The 23860-nt window shown below is 39.5% G+C and overlaps 1 protein-coding gene across 1 annotated transcript in view; it reads left to right on the forward strand.

Annotated features, from left to right (window-relative positions):
• prex2 (phosphatidylinositol-3,4,5-trisphosphate-dependent Rac exchange factor 2) overlaps positions 1-23860 on the forward strand; it is a 217102-nt gene that overhangs the window by 125956 nt on the left and 67286 nt on the right. Inside the window, exons 24-29 of the mRNA XM_036557970.1 lie at positions 3842-4064; positions 4389-4596; positions 17393-17563; positions 18226-18320; positions 18868-18950; positions 19353-19443. Coding sequence (XP_036413863.1) covers positions 3842-4064; positions 4389-4596; positions 17393-17563; positions 18226-18320; positions 18868-18950; positions 19353-19443 — 871 coding nt within the window. The remainder of the gene's footprint in view (positions 1-3841; positions 4065-4388; positions 4597-17392; positions 17564-18225; positions 18321-18867; positions 18951-19352; positions 19444-23860) is intronic.

A 23860-nucleotide genomic window follows, 5' to 3' on the forward strand; every position in this document is an offset into this window, starting at 1 on the left:
CTTCCCTTCCTCCAGCGTTCCGGGACTGGGACGAGGTGAGGTTTTCCGTGTGTCGAGGCCAGCCGCTGATGCTGGAAGGTCAGTGTTGGGGCAGTGCTAATGTCCGGAACAGCTGTAGCTCATCTACGGGCTGCCTTAACACCAGTTAACCGCAGCCTTTGAGAGTGGGTTAAATAATGACATGAGTGGGCAGGGATGGGATTCATGTCCATGTTGGGAGCGGAAAATGCATTAACTGCTTTAGGGGATGGTGTACACTGTCGAAGGTCAAAAGTTTGGGGACAGCTTTTGACAATTTTGAGTGATCGTTGAACGTTCTTCCTGTTTTCCGTTAAAGTTCTACCAGTTTTACAGTTATCCTCCTATTCAACCTGCAGCAGTTTAGCTCCACCCGTTCACACTGAAGTTATAAGGTGTGCTTCGGCCCTCTTTCTGAATGAGGCAATATACAGGACAGCCAATCAGAACAGAGCACATTTACATATATCAGTCTTAAAGCCACAGTACGAAAAAACAGAATGTTCAGTTCTAAATGATAAAGAGTGGTTTTGGAATGTTTGTGTGAAAATGAATTGACTGTTTTTGGTACATTGACCCACACAATGGTGCATTCGGACCTCAAGAAAGAAATAAAATACAGGGAAATGTAGGATATGGACCCTTTAAGGAAGAAAAGTATGTGTAAAGGTGTTGTTAGCATAAAACAGCTATAATCCCTTGAGTGTATTTGTCTTTAACATAGCAGATTTTGCCTAAATTTGAGAGTTTTCTTTTCCAACATTATTGTTAAAACCACATTGTGAAATGCTTAAAGATGGTTTAAACACCTGAAATAACTAAGTGCTGATGGGTGCTGACATCACAACAAGGGAATAAAATAGATGGCCTTCGGCTTTATTCATATGTAGTGGCTACTTTTGTGGCTCAAAGATGGTTTAAACACCTGAAATAACTGAGCGCTTGTGAGTGCTGACATCTCAACAAGGGAATAAAATAAATGGCCTTTGGCTTTATTCCTAGGTAGTAGCTACTTTTGTCAGTTATTTAACTGTTTTTAAAAATATGCACTTTTTTGGTAATATATTTTCTTTATGTTATTGCAATTCCATCTAAACAGTATGCTCATTTCTATTCAAAACATTTAGAAAAGGTAAGTGTCCCCAGACTTTTGACCAATGGGGACATGGTCTATATCACTCTGCATTCGCCCCTGTTGCCTTAGGACTGCAGGGCTGCCATTCATAAAGTTCGAAGCACAGGCTGCCTTTCCAGCCACAGAGTAAATCTGGTTTTGTTTGCATGGATTGCGAAAATAAACATATCATCCAAAAGTCGTTTTCCCAGAGGCAGCGTATTAGACTGAGCTTTCTGAAGTAAACACAATAGCATGCGTGAGTAAAAGCACCACAAATTAACTCCTGGATCTGTTAAACAGTAGTTCTACTGTATAGCACAGTCTCTCTCTAGATTAAAGCAGTAGTTTGGCAGAAAATCAAATTTACAAGTTTCCACCTTAAACTAAATGTAGTTGATCAGCCAAGACATGTTTGGTGTCTGAAGTTTGCTTCTTTGGTTTTGGATTGAAGCTTTGAGGCTGATGTAGCTAACATGTACTGGAAGCTTATGTACACCAATTAACATTGTGTAAACTGCATGCCTCAAACCATGTTGCGTTGTTCAATGATCCCAGATAGACTTGATTATGTGGTTTCTGACACTGTATGACTTACTGTTATATATGTAAAATAGGCAAACAAATAGGGTTGGGCGATGGCGATGGCACTGTAGAGGGGCTAGGGTTAGTCTTACGAAGGTACTATAAATACTCAACAGTCCCTAAAATGCATATTCATCTGTTCAGATCTTCAGGTAAGTAATGAGTAATAAAGAGTTTTCTGCTTTATGGCAGAGGCACTGGAATTATAGCAGGTAGAGCATGTGAGTGGTGCAGAGTGGGAGTGGAGCAACATGATTTTTTCTTGGAGTGTGGAGCGGCTTTTCAGAAAGTCCGAGCGTTAGTGCTCTCTCTCGCTCCAAAATCGCTCCAGTATTGCTCCAGTATCGCTACATCCCACGAGCCAGACAGTCCTTTTTTTCCACACTGACTACCTCAGTGACTACGAGTGATGCGGCAGTGACTGCTACAGCTCACAAATGATGGCCAGTCATACACCGCGTCTGCACTGCAAACTGTTACTCTTACACACACATTCTTAGCAAAAAGAGTTCTGTATAGTACCAAAAAAGTTTTTTTTTGACTTTAACAACAGTGGAACCCTTTTTGGTGCTATATGGAACCCATTTCACAAAGATTCTGTATGGAACCATTTACAGCACATTTTCCATCAGTCTGAAGAACGCTTTCATGACACAAAAAGAACCATTTAATCATGCAAAGGGTTCTTTGGATGTTCATAGTTCTATATAGAACCATTTTCTTTGGAAAAGCACCTTTCAAGAACCATCTTTTATAAGACTGCGGTTAGCCTCATGTCATCCAATTTGCTGCACAAGTGATAAGAAGAGCATGTTAAAAGTATGTGCATTTGTTTACCCTCTATACATTTTCCATACTGGGCCATTGCTTCAAGCCTACACCTGCCGAAAAAAATTCCTGTGTAGCACAGAATGTTTATCTAGTTTTTTTTTTTAATAACGGCCTAAATTATATAATTCATGAACAAAAGTGTGTAGTGTCTTGTCCATACATTCAAAGACATAAAACAAATATCTGAATGATGGACTATATGGAGTGAGGTTTCTCTGACATAAACCATGGAAGTAGAAAACCCCGAGCAATGGAGGCACCATAAGCAACTGTTCTAGCGTATCGCACCATGTTAGGGTGGGGAATAAATAAGGAAGTGGTGAAGTGATAAACTGCCGTGCTGACTGATGAATGTATTTGTTCTTATTAGGGGTACATGTTCCTTGTGTTTGCCGGGGCTTGTGAGTGCTGATGTTTGTCTAAAGGCCATGATTGGAGGTGCAGGGGTGATGTACAGCGGGGTTATAGTGCTGTAGAGCGTAAATGAGCATGCAGTCTACCAGCTGGAGTGCTGTTGATGGATGAAGTGTGGGTGTTATCAGCAGGAATCTCTGTCAGAGTCAGCAGCACTGCATGCAGGTGCTGCTTCCACACCTGCACCAGTTATCTACTGGAAAATAACACAGGACTAGCGATAATGCTAAATGTTAAAGCAGACAGCACCTTGCTGATGGGCTTTTTATCATGTACAGAAAGTAAATGCAGGGAAATTTAGTCCCTGGTCCTGGATTACCTGTGTATTTTGGTGTTTTTCTTGCTCTAACACACCTGATCTAACTAATTTACAAGCCCCTAAAGTTAACCTTATTTTACGTCTCAACAGCAACCATTCAGACTCTTTGTTGTTTGTAACCAGGGCTGAGGAGTAATGGAATACATCCAACAGTGTTATGTAATCAGGATGCAAAAAAGGTACAATTACAGAATAAAATAGTTATAGTATAATAAAATAGTAAAATAGATACATTATAAAAATAGGGCTACATTCAAACCACATACATGCCAACTCCTTGCCATTTGTTGAAAATCTACCGTTCTGAAAGATACGTCACATGATTCGTGAGGACTTGAAGAGCTTTTCAAAGAGCAAAGACCTAGGCAGAATATATATATATATATATTCACCAAGAGCTTTATTAGGAACACTGTACTAATGCAGGGTATATATATATACACAACACCTTTTTAAACACAAATGATAGGTTGATTACTGTGGGCTGCCGAAGCCACTGAGATAATACTGCAGGAGTTTTGAACTACTGATTTACACCAAACTCCATTTTCTGTCCTCAGTTTTCCCGGGTGCTAAAGAACAGAGCCTGGCCCACATTTAAGCAGGCCAAGACCAAGGTGTCTCCGCTCCACAGCAGCGATTTCTGCCCCACCAACTGCCACATTAACGTGATGGAGGTGTCCTACCCCAAAACCACCACATCGCTGGGCAGCGCCTTCGGGGTCCAGCTGGACAACAGGAAGAACTCCACTTTGGAGAAAGCAAGCCGAAGCACAGAGCAGGGTGAGTTGTGAGTTATGAATACCTCATGAGATTTTTAGGCTGTTTGTTCTGTTTTAAGATAAGTATCTGGACGGATCATAATCCAGTGAAATATTCACCAAGAGCACATTTAAATTCATAGAAGTCTCGACGTCGTACTGTTGTTTTGTTGTGGTATTTCAACATAATTGCATTGCTTACATAGTTGGGCACCCCTAGTCGAATGTCATGTTTTGTTGATCTTCTAAGTGAAAATGAGTTAACACATCCTCTACAGAGAACACACTTTTTAATGCACAATTACTGTTTATTTACTAAAAAAACATATTTATTTGTTTGAATCAGGTAAGCTGAATCCCATGGTGTACGTCCAGCACTGTATCGGCAGTATGGCGGCTCCGTCGGGTCACAGTCTGGGCCGGACAGAGGGACACGGTCTGCGCTTCTTGCTGAGGGAGGAGGACCTGCTCACTGTGGACGCTTACCACAAACTCCTCACCAAACTGACCACTGTGGTGAAAGAGATGGAGTGCTACGCTGCTCAGATTCATGAGTGAGCCTCAATAATTCAATTCTGTTCAGATGTATTGCCATTGCACAACTGTTCTCATGGGTACAACACACACTGAGTGGCCAATTTATGTGTACCTATACTCTCTGGCCATTTTATCAGAAACACCAAGTGTGTATATATTGACCCGCTCAAGTGGACCATGTTGCCAGCAATTCATGCAAGTCTAAGTCGAGTCTAGAGTCTCTGGGGTTCCCGTCCAGTCTTAAGTTTTTGGCAAAGAATTTTAGCTCAGTCTTGTTTTTAGCTGCAGGCATTGCTGTACTAAAGTAAACCACTAATAACCTGTCAGGTTCAACACAACTTCAAATAACAAGCCTTTCATTATGGAAGAACCTTCAGTCTGAAGGACAGAACTGATGCACTACGTGCAGTAAAGGCTAAATAACTTTAAACTGTTGGTTGGTCTGTAGTTTATATAGTAGTGACTGTTCATGACTGTGAGCAAAACTGACAGGCAAGGTCACACACTAAGGTTAGACATGAAAGATGTTATTCGTTTTACAGTAATATAACCACATGAAGGTTGGCAACCCTAATGTAACTAGTTTTGTTCTTTTTTTTTTTTCAAGTCATAAATCTTGAGTTGAGTTGCAAGACATTTCAGGGAAGTAGCAAGTCAGTCAGTGTGTGACTTGAGTGCGACCAGAAGTCGGTCACTCAGTTGTGTCAGCACTCACCAATGACGAAACAATACATGTGGATAGCTCTAAACTCTAGCTCAATAATAGTCATGCAGCATAGCTTTCTATTTTCAGAAAACATTAGATTAAACACTATATTGTTGCTGTCAGAATAAAACTTTGCATCTCCATTATGTTTTCTCTTTTTTAGACTGTTTGAAAATAACAGCTGTTTCTGTTTACACCATTTACACCATTTTCATGATAAATGGCCCAATAGAAATGGTCCGAAATGTCTTGTTCCTCCATTAACTCCCATTCAAATTTAAGCAGGTTTTTCCTTCTCCTCTAAAGCTACCATTATAGAGATGCAAGGTTTTGTTAAAAGTGGTTGTATATATATAGTTATTTATAACAGGGAGTGTTTATACAGTGTCCTCCACAAATATTGGCACCCCTGGTAAACATGAGCCAAACTGTCAAACTGTTTGAAGTCCAATGGGTCAATGAGTGAAATCTAACTGAAGTATATTCCTGTTCATATTTTATGTTCACCTGAGCAATTAGTTAAACTTGATTACAGCCATGATTTCCTGTTTCACTGGGGAATAAATATGAAAATAAAAACAGGCCAAATTCCCTTAGTCATCCATCACTATGAGAAAGACCAGAGAATAGAGCAATAATAAGTGAAGAAAAGTTGGTGCAACAATTAGGAAATGGCTACAAAAAGTAGGTCAACAGTTAAAAATGCCCATTTTCACTATCAGAGCAATAATTAAGAAGTTAACTGGAGATGTTTATTGTCTGCCGGGAAGAGGATGTATGTATACATTGACCCCTGGTCGAAGAATCTTCAAGGATCACAGCTGGGTCACTGTAGACATCAATTGTAGTTTACAATCACACACCACCTACATAACCATTGTTTGGAAGGATTGCCTAAAGAAAATCTCTGCTGTGAAGGACCAACAAACTCAAGCTCCTGCAGTTTGCCAGACGTTACTGGAACTTTCAGTGAGGCTGTGTTCTATGGTCAGACACTGGAGTTGAGTTTGGCATAGACACAAAGATAGCCATGTAGAAAAGTACGTCATTCCTACTCTGAAGTATGATGGTGGATGTGTGATACTGTGGGGCTGTTTTTTTTCCAGAGGCCCTTGACAACTTGTTCACAGACTCCATCAAGTACCAGCACATATCAAATCAAAACCTGACTGCCTCAGCCAAGAAGCTTGAACTTAAATTTATAACAATTCAGAAAATAAATTCAAAGCACACTTCAAAATCAACACAAAAATGATTAATTGACCACAGAATCAAAGTTTTCCATGGCCATCCCAGTACCCCTGATCTAAACCCCTTAGAAAACCTGTGGGATGAGTTGAAGATGAAAGTGCACAGGCATGGACCTCAGAATCTGAAGGATCTCCATGTGTTCTCAGTTCTCTTTAAGCATTATTGAAGAAGACACAGAGCTGTGAAAAGGGAGGCTGCACAAAGCTTTAAATGAAGGGGTGCCAACAATTGTGGTGCACATAGATTTGAAAAAAATACGTATTTTATGATAAGATTTAGTTGTTTTTTTTTTTCTTTCCATCATCATACTTCAAATATGGGGTAGATTTGTGTTAATATTTTGAATGAATGCTCAAAAGTATAAGGAAAAAGTTTTATTTACATCCTGTTTTGCTCATGTTTGCTAATATTTGTAGTTAGTGTTAAAAACAAGCAAAACTGGGCTGAAACCTCTGAGGGTTAAACATGCATACCCTGATAGATTGTGCAGCAACAGATGTGCTACTGTCTGTATCTATAAACCTATATTGTGGACTTGTATGATAGGTGTTTCTGATAAAATGGCCAGTAAGTGTAGTTACAAGGTAGGTGGATCTGACTGATTTGTGAATACTGCACTACAGCTAAATTCTTGAGTCCCTTGAAATTTCCCCCCCCATATTGCATGTTTGCACTTGGTGCTGTAAAAGGATGCAAAGATCTTTCCCACAAGTGCTACTGGCAATCCTAGCACCTGAATAATTAAACCATTATTCTTAAAACTGCCACTTCTTAGCAAATGTCCTGTTTGGTGGGCCAGAGTGCTTTTAACACTGTGTTTTATTGGAGTCATTTGATTCAGAGGTTCAGTATAGCACTTGATCATCAAAAGCTCATTAGTTTTCTATACGGCTGAGATTGCTGCATTGTGCTGTAATTGCACTGTTCTTCTTAGTTCTACATTAGAAAGCATTCAGCGTGGAGCTCATTACAGTACAGATGTCTTGCTGGTGTTGTTCATTGCTTTTATAGCCAATGGTGCACTTCGGGTAATAGCTGGAACATTTCAGCCGTTTTATTGGACTGCTTATGATGCCCCTGTTTTGTTTGTTCATGTTTTCTCAGCATTGTGTGAGGCTTTGTTCAGTCGAATGTCAGCTTGGGATGCAGACTGCAGGAAAGTTTGTCTTTACTTTTATACGTTTCAATTTCTCTTTCTTTTGCTCAAGTGTAGTAATTTGCAGCATTTTTCAAGTTCTGCCAGAAAGAAAATGACATTGATGTCTTTAGGCTAGAGTACACCGACAGGACAAACACAAACAAACATGATCAAACACAAACGTTTGGTTGGTGTGCCATACCAGTGTTTGATTGTTGAAAGACTCTTGTCCCATTCACTGTGGTTCTTCTTACTTGTAAGTTTTTTTTTTTCTGAACATTCTAAGAACAACTGCAGACATTACAATATTGATGTTTGTTCGTGTTTGTCCCGTTGCTGTACTCTGGCCTTTACAATGAATTGTGACTTCTGTTTGTTTTCAAATTAAGCAACAGACCAAATCAGAATGTTTGTAAACATAAAGGTTGGCTAAACGTCCGGATGGATATCTCTCGTCCAGTCAGCGGTAGAAGCTGCTCATTTTAAACAGCAGTGCGTTCAAACAGAGCAGACAAACCATTGACAGTAATGGTAAAATCTTGTGTTTGAGGCTGTTTTTAAAAGTTTTTCTCGTTTTCTAGCTTTCAAAAGTTGGTAGAGCTGCTATAAATATTATTAATCCCAGTAAAGGACCCTCTCGTCTGTGAAAAATCTGTGAATTATTTCATCTTTCAGGTGAAGACAAAGTCAGCAAGCAGAATCAGAATGTAAATGAGGATGATATTTTAATGTGGTGATCACTATTTTTAGATTTATTACGTTCTAGAGTTGCTAAGGTGGCATAAGCTAACATTAATAGTATTTATGCTACCATCCTCAGAGCAGGTGTTTCTGTTCATATCACACACGGCAAAGAAAAAAGTACGCATTGCTTGATTTGACACAGAAAGTAAGCAAACTAGAGAGTGAGGTAGCTAATTAGCCAAATTAGACACATCAGTGGGGATGAACTAAAATTAGAACTTAAGTTTGTTGGTTCCCGTTTGGGTCAGCTCTTCCCTGCTAGAAAAACTAGCAAAGCCCCCCGTAGACCACCATAGAACACCAACATATATAGTTTTGGATGCTGGTATGCTAGTCAGCAGCAATGGCAGCTGTTATGCTGATCTTCGTCAGAACCAGCATATACGAATATTTTGATGTTTGATTACAAGATCACTGAAAACATATTGTTTTTTCCAGTATTATAGAGTAAATAACTCTCACAGTATCAGTACAAAATCGTGTTGTTTCCATCCGCAAGTAAACTCTTTGCTGTTGTGGCATAATGTGGGTGCTGGCTTATAAGCCACCAGAAGCAGTGCATTACAGTGATTTTGCCACAGTTGAGGAATGTTATTAGGCACAGTGAGAAGCAAAACCAATATAGTTCTTTACCAATAGGCTGTGGTTGCCAAGCAACATAACGGTCAAAGATTACGCAGCTTTTTTTAAATAATCTGGTATATACAGGTTAATAAAGAATTCTTGTTCAAATCAAATTTGACCAAATAAGAAACTGTAGCACACAACTCAAAATACAGAAAATTTTGAGTATAGTTTTAGTTATAAATTGTTTATTTTGTTGCATGGGCAAAGTCACACTAGAAGGACAGATTGGGTGTGTTTTTTTTTGGCTGTGTAATCAAGCTAACGTTAGCACAGTGTGTCAGTGTCACTAATTTTTATAAGCTACTGCAACACAGTTGCAAACTGGAAACTCAATGTTATGTAGCAAATCTAAATTCCAATATACGTTGGTTAAGTTGAATGGAATTTTTGCCAAAAACCTGTAAAACTTGTCCAGCTTTGCTACAGTTTTTCCAAAAGAGCACTTTTGTGTATGGAACATGGGTAGCTCAACTGATGTATGTGTGTGTACTGATTTTTTCATCTTTTGCAGTGATTTCAAATGTGGCTCAGGTAATTAGATTTTAGAATCTAAAATTATTTTTTTTCACAATTTCTGCTCAATAAATGATACTATAAAAGGGGAATTTCATAGTTTTTTAAAAATATGGTTCGATGTGAAATGCTCGTTCTGGAGAATCTTACCGAGTCAGCTCTGAATGACTTTGTTTACATCTTGACCACTGAATTATGCAGAAGTTCTAAAAAATAACTGGAATTCTCGTTTACAGTGTCATTTAGACTGGATGAACTGCACAGTTCATGAGTCTGGCGTCTGGCGTATTGGGAATGCATTTGCCGTTGATGGCTTCATTGTTTGAGAACGCATTAACGCTTGGCAGGAAATGGGACACTCTAAGGTCAGGCCTTGTGTTTCCACACGGAAGGGCAGAAGAAAACAGGTGGAGAAGATTTGAATAGGGTTCAACTGTAAATGTCGCTCAGAGCAAACTAAATTATAGCCCACAGCTATTTACCATCAAGACAGACCCTAGTGAAACCTCAGCCCCTCTCTTTCTTTCCTTCCTTCTCTACGTCCGTCCTTTCCTTGTTAAGAAACATTCCATTGTGCTGCAGAAGTCTTAAAATGTCACTGTGAAAGTTCACCATGTCTGTACATTTGCAAAAATGACAATTACAGCATGTCTTTGTCTGTTACATTGGTGACACAGCTGTCTTGCTGCTGCTTGTCAGTGCCAATTAGCTGCCTCTGCTCACAGATTGTACTGGTTAGAATGGCTAACAACCTCCCTCACAGCTCTGGACAGGAGAATGGCTGGAAATGACCAGCTGACTTCAGAGCAGTAGCCTAATAATGGAGACACTGATGGGGTTTCTGGCTCTAGAGCACTTAATTTGTGTTTATTTATGCACTGAATTAACCCCTTAACCTTAAAGTCTGTACATAGTCCACACTTCAGTTCCTCACTCTTGTAACTGCAAGTGTACACATTAGTTTCATAGTATTGGATTAATAATTTGTCACTTTTGTAACAGAACCTGGCATCTCCAAAATGGAAAACTATGCAAGATGCAACACAACATGTCCAGGCTGTCAATTTAAGAATAACTCAGCCACTTTGCATTGTTTTTTATGCAATTAATGAATGACAAGACTTTAAAAGTCTTAAATATTGTTTATTTTATTTTTATTCATTTATTTTTATCTGACATTTAATTTAACTAGGCAGGCCATCAAGAACAAATTCTTATTTACAGTGGTGGCCTGGCAAGCGGCAGTCGTAAAGGGTTAAAGCAAGTTATGGGAGCCAAAATTAGTTAGATTTATGCTGACAGCTTTTCACGCACCTTTAAAAGGGCATCCTAGCATAAAACTAGCATTTAATGTGCTATTTGTCATCTTTTGTAATATTCTGTAGTGCAGACTTGCATCCTTTATCTGCATGGGTTTGACAGAATTCTGGATTTTGTTTCCATTTTTTTGTGTCTTTGTCCAACAGTGTTCTCCCACTACAATACCCAGCTTGCATTACACAAATACATCATACAACTATTGGGAATCACCCCACAGTGATTATGAAATCCTGGATGCCAGCCGTCACCAATGTAGAGGCAAGAAAATACAAACCTGACATTCGGCTTCCTGACAGTAACATTAGCTGTTTGGCTTACTTTTCCTCTTTCAAAAGTTCGTCCCACCTTCAAAATACATCATCAGAAGGCTGTTTTCTCTATTCAAACTGGAAAACATCACATTAGAGACTGCACCACTGTAGGATATGAGTAGGCATATTTTTATATTTATCAATTTATATCTATTTCAAATTTTGGTGTTAGTTGGAAAACCTTGCTAAGTTAGTCTAGTTATAGTCAGCTCAGGGGTCGGCAACATGCGGCTCCACAGCAGAATTAGATTTTAGGTAACATAAAATAATGCTGCTTTGCAGTAAAATAAAGCTCTGCTGATCGTTCTAACACAGTTTAAACAATAAATGGTCTGAAATGCTGAAGTTGAATGTATGAAGCATGTATAACTGCTAATTCACCCTTTAATCCTGAATGTTGGCTTGCAGAATGCTGGTCACACAGCAACACAGACAACAGTCTGACCTGAAAAAAAATTTAAGACAAACATTGATAATTTGTAGACGAATGGACTTGTATTTATAATCACTCCAGCTGATTTCCTGATACGTTTAATCTGCAACAAGAAACTGTCAAACTAAAAATAGCCAGTTTCTTATTTGAATTTTTCCGTTCCACCTTATATGGTGCAGCAGTTACATTCTGATGCGTCAGGCTCCATTTAAGGGGGAACGGGAAAATTCTAACATAAAACCGGTGAATAAGAAGTGACCTCAGCCTCGTAAAAAGTTGAGAGACATTTTACAAGAAACTATTCTACTTTTGTGGAAAGATTCCTGCCGGAGATGCGAGAAATTAGGACATTACCACATAGCCAGTCCCAGGGTGGTGTGCTTTTTGTTGAAAGGACAAATGACTCTTCTTAATATTTGGGTTGCCAACCCCTGTAGCAGCTTAACTGTTAATTGCGAATGCTCAGTGCAAACAACATGTCCTGGCCAGTCATTTCATGGTGTTTTATTATTTTTTTAAACCATTTCATCTTTTTAAAACAAACATCTTTACACCTTATATATATGTATACATATATATATATATATATATATATATGGATGAAGTGTATAACAACATATGTATACAGATTTTTATATAAAAAAAACATTGTGTTTAATTTAGTCTGTTAAGGACCATTTCAGTTAATGATGAGGATGACGCTGAGTTTGGGCCTGTTGTAAAAATATTTAGCACATCGCTGCTTTGGGACAACAAATGCAAGTCCAGTCTGCTTCAGAGAGGTGTGCCTGACCCTTTTTGCTCAGGAGAGTGTGTCCCGGGTTCAGAAAGCTGAGTGCTGGTTATATAAGCTCGCTATGAGAATTCCTGCAGGCCTGTGTTTTAAAAGCAGGGACATTTGAACTTTTGTCTCTTTCGCGGGACAGAGAGCACACAGCTGACGTGAACAGCTCCTCTCATGTCCCCGAACACATGCCAAGATTTCTCCTGCTCACTCAAAAATGCATCCTGTCAAGCATCTAGCTGCAGCATGTTTCCCAACTCAAACGTGTTCGGTACATTTGTTTTCAGTATACATTTTATTCTAGCTGCTGTTTTTTTTTTTACATTTTTCCCTCATGTTGTTCAGCTTCTCTGCTTATCAGTGACTTGTTTTGCCAGTCTTGTACAGATGTTATGGTAAAACTGTTTGCAACTGACATTTAGCTAAATATCTGTTGAATTCCCTGTAACTTCTCCCTAAACCTAAACCTAGCTCTCAATGTAACCCTGAACTTAAAGGGCTAATATATTGGAAAAGTGACTGCATTTCAAATGAGGCCCAGTAAAGAGCAGCCAATCAGAACAAAGATCGTTTGCATTTTTCATCTTTTTTTTTTGGCTGGATTAGTTTTACCTGGAGAGGTGCTGTAATGTGATCTTTATAGACGAAAACCAAGATTTTAATCCAGTATGAATCTGCAGTGTCCGTGGTTTTTATAAGAGTCCTAAGTAATAGTTCCAGAGTGAATTACTTTTTATAATTCACTGAACTCTGAGCTCCCTCAGTAATAATAGTCCTGTTAGAATCAGTGTCAGACAAATGTAATAAACAAAATCGGGTAATAGAAAACAGCGCCTCCGTTTAGACGACGCTAACTGCTAAAATGGAGCTTGATTTGCCCCAGTTCCTTAATTCTCAAGTTCATGACAAAACTCCACAATTCAGTGTAGATTTCCTCCTGTATACTATGATTATGCATCATCATTTGGAATTGGCGTTTGTTTTTTTTTTTCTTTTTTTTTGCCACAGTATTTGTCATTTAGTTGGACATTATGTTGTTATTGTTTGTAAGTGTGGCGCCAGTTGCCTAATGCTGACACAAATGTCCGCGCTACTACGTTTCAATCCGGGCTATTTGGGGTAAATTGAGGAACTTATACAGATTCTTTATCCAAGACAAATCAGCCAGTCAAATCACACACAAATTACATCACTGGACCCCCTCTGATAAAACTAATCTTGCATCTAAACCTAATCTCAACCAAAAAACCTAAACTTAAACATTCCATTGCACTAATGCTGGTGCTAATCCTACATTGTTCAGTTTCATCAGGTAGTTTAACAGTTTCAGCGCTTGTATATAAGCTATAGGTGACCATCAAAATAGACTCTTACTGTTATCTTTCTATTATTAAAATGCATTATTTTTGTTGTAGACCAAAACACCAATAAGAAGTGAAAGCACAGAGTCTGTAGCAGCATATAGGTCAGTATAAATCCCTCTGGATGTGTGAGATTGGGGTCAGCAGTGTGTGGACGGCAGTGCGCTGGGCTTTTCTGGAGGAGAAGCTCAAATCCCCTCATTTTTATTCCATTCTTCCTGCCTTTCATGCCCTCCAGCCCCAGACTGGGCACACTTTCTTCTTACAGAGCTTGGGTCATGGAAAGCTGAATTTTTCTTACTTTTTTGAAATAACAGTTTGTACTAAATAAAGTTTCAAAGCATGTCATTCATTCTCCAGTCCATATGGACCTTATGTGCAACATAAGCTGCAAAAACAGCCTGTTTTGAAATTTTCATGGTTGTGATGTCACAAACATGAACGCATTTATAGAGAGGATGTTTCATCATTTTGTAGTCGGCAACATTTAGAAATAAGGAACTTGAGGTCTAAGCAGGTTTTCTCTATGGGACAAATGAATGGTGATTTTCAAAAACACCATTCATTTGTGTAGAACTTAGTTATACACATATTCAAATGAATGTATTGACACCTGAATAAACTGCATCATTAAATCGAGCTAGTTATGCAAAGACCTTTACTTTAATGCGATTTCAGTGTAGCTTGTCGCATGTGCACAGGAATCCAAAAGTCTGAGACCTCACTGAAAATCTGGTATTTTTTTCACTTAAAGCTGAACAAAAGCAAGTTTCAGAAGCTTGTAAAGTTTCAAATGAATAAAGTTTATGACAATTTAAATGATGAATTCTAAACATACCAAAAACTAAGTAATTCTGAACTTCACAAGGGTTCACCCTCCCTTGCTTTTTCTTGGGTTAAATAACAAATATGATCCTCCAATTATCAAACTTTGGGTTCTCAAACTTCTCACAACACTAAATGGTTAGCCAGCGCTTGCAGCAACCACTGGTTCTTCTTCTTTCTGCGTCTCCCAAACGGTGCTATAGCGCCACCTAATTCAGGCTGCCATTTCAACGTAAAAATCCAAAATGCGCTATCTAGAACCAGTGTTGGTTTGTTTGTTCTGGGCTACTGTAGAAACATGGTGGCACAACGTAGTGGCCTCTGTTGGAAGAGGACCTGCTCCTTGTGTAGATATGAAGGGCTCATTCTAAACTAAACTAACACAACAATTTGTAGTTACAGGTAATTATACACTAATGAAAACATGGTTTTGTGAACTGTATTCCATTTCTGCTAATAGATCCCCCTAAATCTTACATACTGCACCTTTGAATTAGAAAGGGATGCAAAAAAGAAGCATTTTCACCAGTGGTCTCAGACTTTTGGACCCCACTGTATGTAGCATGTTGGTTGTGTTCTTACAATATCCTCCAGATGATCACGCTCGATTGGTTGAGTGTCGAGTCAATCATTATTTTACTAACAGCCATTTGCGAGTTTGGACCGTGCCGCAAGTGCGGACCCCCCGTTTGGACAGTGGTAGGATTGACAGATAGGACTGAGGAATGGAGAGGAGATGGCTAGTGGTGGGGATTATGAAAACTTCATCACAGTAAATGGATGGTAGAGATGGGAATTCAAAGGGTATTAAAATTGGAAGGAGCAGGAGTTTCAGGTATGGTCCTCCCCCTGAAGTTATTGCCTAACTCCATTCATGGTCCACAAGATGATCTGGTGGTGCTTAACACCTCTGAATTTAGTTCTTGCAGACAATCTCCAGCAGAGTTATTGGAGTGGAAGATGTGGGAAACAATTAAACGTTGTGCTGTTCCTGGCTGTCAGGAAGCAAATGGATTATTGCAGCCCTCTAATAGGTCCACACAGAAGTGGCTGAAGAACATCCTGGTCTATTTGCTCCATACATTTCAGCCTGGACTGCTTTTCAAACGAAGTGCAATACAGGGCAGCTAATCAGAACAGAGGTCATTTACATCGGCCTTAAAGGCATCGTAACAAAAACGGCCTGGATTAGGAGAGGTAGTCATATAAAAATGAATTACGGCTGTTTTTGGTACATAAACCCGCACAAATATTACAGTTGGACTTGCGGGGAAAAAATAAAATACAAGAAAAATACCAAATATGGGCCTGAGCCAATGGCAGTACAGGGTGGGCTTTGCCCCTTGGTGGTAGATGGATGCTGTTGGTAGTTTCTCTGGCACTACAAGAAGTGGGAAGGCTAGAGACTCCAGATTTTTTGTGCAAAGCAAGGCTTGGTAGTTGAACGAGGGTGGTGCGGTTGGTCATCTGTCTTGAGCATGATTACATAGACATGAGCTTTCTGTTTGCCCCCCCATATGGACTTAGTTGCAGTTGATCTGGGGGAGTTTGGAGCATTACACAATGGAAAAAGCACGCAAAAACAATTAGAGGTGAAAAAGGCGAACAAGATGTGACATCCTAGTGCGTGTGTGGAGGAATGCGCTCAGTACAGAAGTGTTGAGTCATTAAAAACACTTAAATGCCCCCATATGTTCCTGCAATTGAAAAAAATGCCCGCTCGTTAGTGGTCTCCATACTCGGAAGCCTCGTGAAAAAGTTTCTCAGCGAGAGGGGTTGAGTTTTGTGATTGTTGACTCAGCTGTTGGTGCGTGTTTGAAGTTATTAATATTTTGAAGACCTCCAGCCCCCTGAAATCGGTCCGGAAGCCAAACACAAACATGCTCTGGTTTTGTTTGGCGTGCGCTCGGCTCCATACACACATCTTGATGACATTAGAGCACCAGCCTGTATTCCACAAACAGCAGAGAGACCAGAAACGTGGGTTTTATAGAGTGCAGAGTTTACAGAGAGAGAGGTGGAGGAGGTGGAATGGCCTGTTAATGCTGACAGAGATGCTGCTGATGCTGCGTGAGCTGACAGAGTGACTGTTTAATATCCCAGTGTCATTAGAGACGGTGATTCTGATGCAATGACGGTATTTACATAGCAATGTTCCCTCTCTCTCTTATACTCTCTCTCTCTATCTCTCTCTCTGTCTTGCTCTCACTCTAATTTTCTCATTTGCCCTCTTCTCTTTCTTTCTGTCTTTCTCTCTCACTCCATCTTTCCCCTTCTCTCACTCTCTTGATTTTTGACACTTTTTTCTCTCGTCTTCCTCTCTCTCTTGCTCTCATCGTTTGTTTTCTCTCATTCCCCCTTCTTTCTTTCTTTCTTTCTTTCTTTCTTTCTTTCTTTCCATCTTTATCACTCTTTTCTCTCTTTCCTCTATTGTTCTCTTTCTTTTTCTCTTTCTTTCTTTCTTTCTTTCTTCATCTTTATCACTCTTTTCTCTCTTCCATTCATTTTTTCACTCTCTTCTTTCCTTCATGCCTCTTTCTATTTACATATTTGTTTGTTTCTCTCTCTTTCTCTCTAACCTTCTGATTCTCTCTCACTCAATCCTTTGTTTTTTTCAGTCTTTCTTTCTTTCCTGTCTCTATCACTTTTCTCTCTCTTCTCTCTTTCCTCTCTTTCTTTCCTCTCTTTCATTCATTTTTTCACATTCTCATCTTTTCTCCATGCTTCCCTTTATTTTTTCTTTATCTCTCTCTGACATTCTCACACAAAATGTTTTTTTCTCTATTTTCTCCCCTCTCAGTTTGCTCTCCTCAATCACTCACCCTAGCAGCAGTACTGAGTTGAAGGCGGAGGGAGTGATCAGTGCAGAGTGTGATGGAGAGAAAGGCGAGCGGAGAAGAGTTTGTTTTAATACCGGAGAGGAGCAGGAGGACTCAGGACACGACACTATCAGCAACAGAGACTCATACAGGTTAAACACAACACCGTCAGCAACAGAGACTCATACAGGTTAAACACAACACCGTCAGCAACAGAGACTCATACAGGTTAAACACAACACCGTCAGCAACAGAGACTCATACAGGTTAAACACAACATCGTCAGTAACAGAGATTCGTACAGGTTAAACACAACACCGTCAGTAACAGAGACTCATACAGGTTAAACACAACACCATCAGTAACAGAGACTCATACAGGTTAAACACAAAGTCATTCAGAGTGGTCTGATATAAATATTCCTTCTAGAGAAACTTTGAGTTGTTCACAAAACATAATTTTTAAAATACAGTCATAACAGAGAGGTACATGCAGGGTGTTGTAAGGCAACATAGTCTCCAAAGGAAACATTTTTTTCAGATTTACCACTATTTAACACTCATCAATATTACGTATAAAAACTCAGAGGACACTGAAGGTTTTGCATAGTGAATAAAATGGTTATATTTGCTCTGCAAACGTAGCGACCCCTGTTTCCTATCACCACCACTGAGTTTTTCTATAATAATCCATTTCACATCAAACTCTCTGAATGACTCTGAACCACTGAATTATGCAAAAATTTCCCTTTAGCAGTAACCGATGTGCTGTGCTACTGGGGCTGATGTTTGTATTCTTGTGTATGTGTTTGCAGTGACTGTAACAGTAACAGAAACTCCATAGCCTCCTTCACCAGCATCTGCAGCAGCCACTGCAGCTCATACGTCCACAGTGATGAGATGGACTCAGGTAATGTGGGTGGACAGTATATACTATATTAAGTTTGCTTAACTTTGGTTTTTGCCACTTGATACTATAGAAGCATTCACAAGGTAGTGGTTTTAGTTGGGCATGATGGTTGGTTGGTGGGGCATTGCCCCATTAAATAATCCCCCCTAACTGAGGGCCTGACACAGCTGCTCTCCATCTGACATCTTCCATTTCATCATTCATCACAGAACTGAATACAAGAGCAAAGTCTACTGTAGTTATAAAAAGTAATTAAATCTATCAGAGTCTTTTAGCTTTAATCTGCATTATCCTCTCTGCTTCAGCAGATTCAGCCTGTCTGAATTATTGCGTTGCCAAACAGGCCTGATGTCAAATTGATAGCCATTACATACTAATTGCTAAGCAGCGGGTGCACTGGAGGTTGGGGGGGGGTGGTTGTTGTGCTGAGAGAGCGGAGTGTCAGTGTTCTAGTACCACTGTTCTGCTTCATTACACTAATAAAGCCTCAGTGTCTGCCTTTTTATCCTGATCAAAACCTCTAATTTTCTCCACTTTTCACTAACAGGAGATGAGATGCCAGCCAGCGTGTGGATATCTCATGACAAGCAGAAGAAGCTCCACAGCTTCCTGGAGCACCTGTTCAGCCAGGTGAGTATGCTGTGGGTCACACAACATTGACCTTCATGTGTTATATGATGCCTTTTTGCTGTCTTATGTATTATATGGCCACTGTGTGGCTGATGCTGCTATAGAGCAGTCGGGTACTGCAAAATCTAGAACTCTAATCCGTTCTGAGACTTATCATTTCTTAATCTGTTCAGAAACTTTTTATTACGTAACTATTATAGTAACATTAATGTAGAGGGACATTACAATGCCTTTGTAAGACTTTTAGTACGCCTTATAAAGCCAGTTATTGATTACTGTTATTAAAGTAATTTCCTCTCTTCCCTAAAATGTAGTTGCAGTAGCACCTGAAGTGTGCTATATGTGCTTTATAGGATGTAGGAAGCGAGCCATGATTGAATAGCAAGTGAATGTGTTTTGCAGGTGGACTCCATCACAGGTCTCCTGAAGGGGGCGTCGGTAGCTCGGGCCTTTGAACAGACAAAGTGTTTCACTCCAGGACGAGGTCTTCAAGGTAAAGATGATGTTTTTTATGCTTCTATTAACCGTTCACTTCAATTCCTCCATCTCATAACTGCATAACAGTAGTTTCATAGTAGTTACTGAATAATTTGTAGTAGCTGCTGAAATTAATAACTGAATAATAGGCTTGAATGATTAAGGAGTTAAAATTAATATTATTAAAACAAATCGCTGTGCTTTTAGAATCTGATTGGCTGAGCCGTTTAAGGTGTTAAAAGTAATATTATAACTGACTGAGCCAGTGAAGTCAAAATTGTGTCACAGGGCTAGACGTGATCTAGTAAAAAGAGTACTCGTCTGGGCCCAACTTGTTACACCTTTGTGACAAAATCCACCACAAACAAGATTACCTGTCCTCTAAAATCCACCCCTGAATTCCTGTAGTCCATTGTCTTTTGACGTCCAGAGCACAAACAATAATGAAAGCAAAACAAGCTAGCTACAAGCTAGCTAGTGAAACGCTGTGGTTAGCTAACAGAACTGTTATTGCCTTGCAAGAGGGCATGTTTATTTGTACTGTATGTAATGTGTTTTCTGCAAACGTGACACATCTACATGCATGGATTTTCTTGAGAAATTTGCAGCCATGATAAATTATGTGACATCCATAACAACAGGTTTGTTGTCCGACAGACAGTGTTGACGAGGGCAGCTTTGCCCCCTGATTTGGGCCTTCACGAGGCATAAGATCAGAAATATCATAATCAGTTTATTCCCTTTCTAATATGTCTACCTTTCCACCCATGTTTAGCCCAAAACTTCCCATGCTTGTCCCAAGATGTTCTCTCAAGACTCATGCGAGACTATGTTTGAAGCTGTAGTGTAATACTTGATTGCACAGAACTGAATTCTGTATTAATGCCCCAACCTTTGGCTGCTTGCTTGGCAGCCATAGTCTACTATTAGCAAGCTACATTGCAGGGCAAAGTTGTTTATTAATGACTGAAATTATGTATTTAATACATTGTATTGTGTTGATGTTTTTATTACATCAATGAGCCACTTAAGGGCGTGCATTACTGTAATTTTACCACAGGGAAATTCACTTCAACTCACAGCCTCGTGTGGTTTACTGCTTTAATAAAATTGTCTGAAGTCATCAGCCAGTCCTGCAAGTCTGCCTTTTGTGAATAGTGAATTTGACAGCTTGCTGAGTTTTGTCAGGAAAAGAGTGGAATGTGAGTGGGAATGTTAGCGTGGGATCTGCTGGTGTGCTCATTTGAGTATTGTCCCATATTTCTCATTCTCCTACACTTTTCTCACGTGAAAAAAAAGGAACAGGAATTTATTGCTCAGCGGTGGAGAAACCTTTTGGCTCTCTCCTCGTTTACAGCTTGATACACTCCACCTTTTGGCACTAAGACACCTCATTATCTACCTGTGGCATAAAGTGTGTGTATATGAGAGTGTGACTGTGTTCTCTTGTGTGAGAGACGAAAGGTGTTTTTTTTTTAACCCTCTGGGGTCTAAGGGCATTTTTTTGCATGTCTCCTTAAATTCGCCTTTAAAGGCACTTGCATGTAACTTGATACCCATGTTTCTTATAAATATCTTCGTCAAATCTTCGTCACTAATAAAAATCTTCATAACTGCTACAGCAACTTCATCGGCTATAAACTCGCACACCATGGCACGTGTCTCTGATGTCGACTGAATGAAGAATGAAGGGAAACCAGGGGTCGCAATGTTTGTAACAATGTTTGTTTGTTTATTATCCAAAGCAACCATTGAACCTACATGTATCTTCGGAGTGTTTATATGTAATGTAGACTACGGAAATAGTGCTAAACCTGAGGAAAAAAAGTTTTCTTATATTCTGCCTTGCAATGTCGTGCATGTACCCCATGAATGGACTTCAAAAAATACATTTTTATTCAAAACTGTATCTCAGACATCATAGCATCATATATTTATTGTTTCTATATTATCTATTGTCATATCCCTTTATTTTGTGCAATAGCTTTCTATGATGTAGCTTTTAAAGACATTAAACTCCTATACTTGATGATTTGATTAAATTTGCACTGTGTCCAGATTCAGCCCCCCCTCCAGCAGATCACTGCTGAGGAAGTGGAGTGTGCTGCAAAGCCCTGTGCATCCTGTGTAAAGGAGCTTACTCCAGCTGTGAGTGGGGGTGGTCTGAGAGCTGAGCTTCTCCATCCTACTCTGAAAGAGTTATTTGAGTTTATTTCAGCACTGTCTGTCCGTCAGTTGAGCCTTATAGCAGAAGCAAAAAATCAAACATACACAAAAAATCAAATGCTACCACCAAATGTAGTCTATCATGTTTAGCGTCTGAAGTTTGCTTCCGTACTTTTGTACCCTGGAGTTATGAGGCTGTAATAGTAGTAGCATATGCACCAATTAGCACTGTGCAAACTGCATACTCAAATCATTACACACTCGCCTCAAACCATGTCCGGTTAGTAAGTAATCTCTCATGGACTTTGTTGTTGTCCAAAAAAAAATATGCGTCTCCAAAATGGTAAGTTTAAAAAAATATAAATGTTGTTTTTTTTTTTCCAGTGAAACCAGATTGTGAACTTTTCATCAAGCTGAAATCATAATAAAATATCTCATCTTCTGCTTAGAAACATGGATTGAATGTTTAGAATCTGCACGTTCCACACAATTTCTCCACTTGTTTCAATGAGAAATAAGTAATATAAGCAGTTACAGCAGCTTTTGTTGTAAGGAGTAGTCAGTGTGTGCTGTGTTTGTTGAGGCAGAGGTGAAGGTGTGAAGCAGGAGAAGTGTGTGTGTGGTCCAGTTAGATCTCCAGGACTGTTCTAATCTGTGCTGCTGCCACTGCAGGCTCTGAATAACCTTTCTTCAGTCTGTGGCTCCACTGTGAGGAGAGTAATGGATTAGTGTGTAATCCTCATTGTTTAAATGTCCTAATCCCCCCTCCACACACACACACACACATGCTGGGCCACTTTCACGCCTGCGTTTCAGAGGCACCGGTGTGTTTGCTGTTTTCATGTGAGTGCAGGGAGACGAAGGAATGTGTCTGTGTAACATCAGGGCCTGTAATATAGACCAAGAAAGTTGTACTGTCACTCTGTAGTCGCCGCCATGCCCGTATTAGAACCTCTAAGGCTTAAGATGGATTTCTCTATTTAAAAAAAATGAATAGGAGTTTTTGGGAATGGGAGCTGTCGTGCCTCGTGTTTAAAAAAAATAGTTACAAACTTCATACATTTTTTCCTATTTCCATTTTTCTGTCTGTCTCCACTGTTTTGTGTTTTAAAAATGTCTTTTTCTTGAAAAGCACTATAGAAGTATTATTATTATTATTATTATTATTATTATTATTATTATTTGAGATATCTGGAGTTAACTTAAGGACACTAATGTTCACCCAGCTCAAACTTCTCAGTTTAGTCAAAGGTTTTCCTAACTCTCATTTTGAGTTCTGCATCTTAATTGGGGAAACAATGTAGAATGTATGTTTTTACTCACCTACCACACTGGGGCTCCTTCCATCAGGCAATCCCACCAAGCATTTTCTCCTCTTGGGTTCCCAGTTATGGATGGCTGTGGCATCACTGGAGTTCAAACTCATAATCTTAAATAAAACTATAAGATAATAAAACTCTTGACTAAACTAAGAAGTTTGACTTGAGTAAACTCTAGTGTCCGCAAGTGGAATTAACTCAAGAAAAGCTGTGTAATCAGTTACCCTATAATGTTAAGTTGAGCTGACCTCATTTTTTGCAGTGCATGTAACAGTATTCATATTTCAACCTGTAACGACCTCATAATACAGAGGATCCAGTAAAAGTGGTCCTGTGGTCCAAAACAGATCTAAGAAGGGGCTGATAGATTGTGTAGGAACAGATGGGCTACAATCTGCAATTATACACCAATATAGTGGACCTATAAAGTAGGTGGAGCTCAGTGAGTGGAAGTACGAAGTCAAGGTTTCTAGTAAAGAGGATGGCGAGTCTCTATTCCTGAATAATTCCCAAATAAAGACATTTTTCTCACTTGCTTGGATCTCTAGCAGCATCCCTCCTGCTGAGTTAAGTCTTTCTACAGTAGAGGATGACTGCCTTTCTGAAGAGAAACATGACAGGAATCATTACATAATCAGAGCTATGAATCAAACCTACTGATGATATAAGCCTTATATATCCGTCACAACCCATCCCATTCCCTGAACACTAAAGGAAACGGATAGGCGGCTTTGTGTGAGTCTTCACCCTCTCTCATCACAGCAATGTCACACCTTTTTATCCGTGTGAGAACTGTTGATCCCTCGTGTTACCCAAGCTGTCTGCCATAAGGAATGGAAATCACCATGAGATTACGTGTTTGTGTGTGTGTTTTTATACCTTGTCAGTACATGGGTTTTACACGTTCCATATATATTATACATATTGCTGCTGTCGGAACAAAACCTC

This window comes from Colossoma macropomum, unplaced genomic scaffold, assembly GCF_904425465.1.
Source record: "Colossoma macropomum unplaced genomic scaffold, Colossoma_macropomum, whole genome shotgun sequence".
Taxonomy (NCBI): domain Eukaryota; kingdom Metazoa; phylum Chordata; class Actinopteri; order Characiformes; family Serrasalmidae; genus Colossoma; species Colossoma macropomum.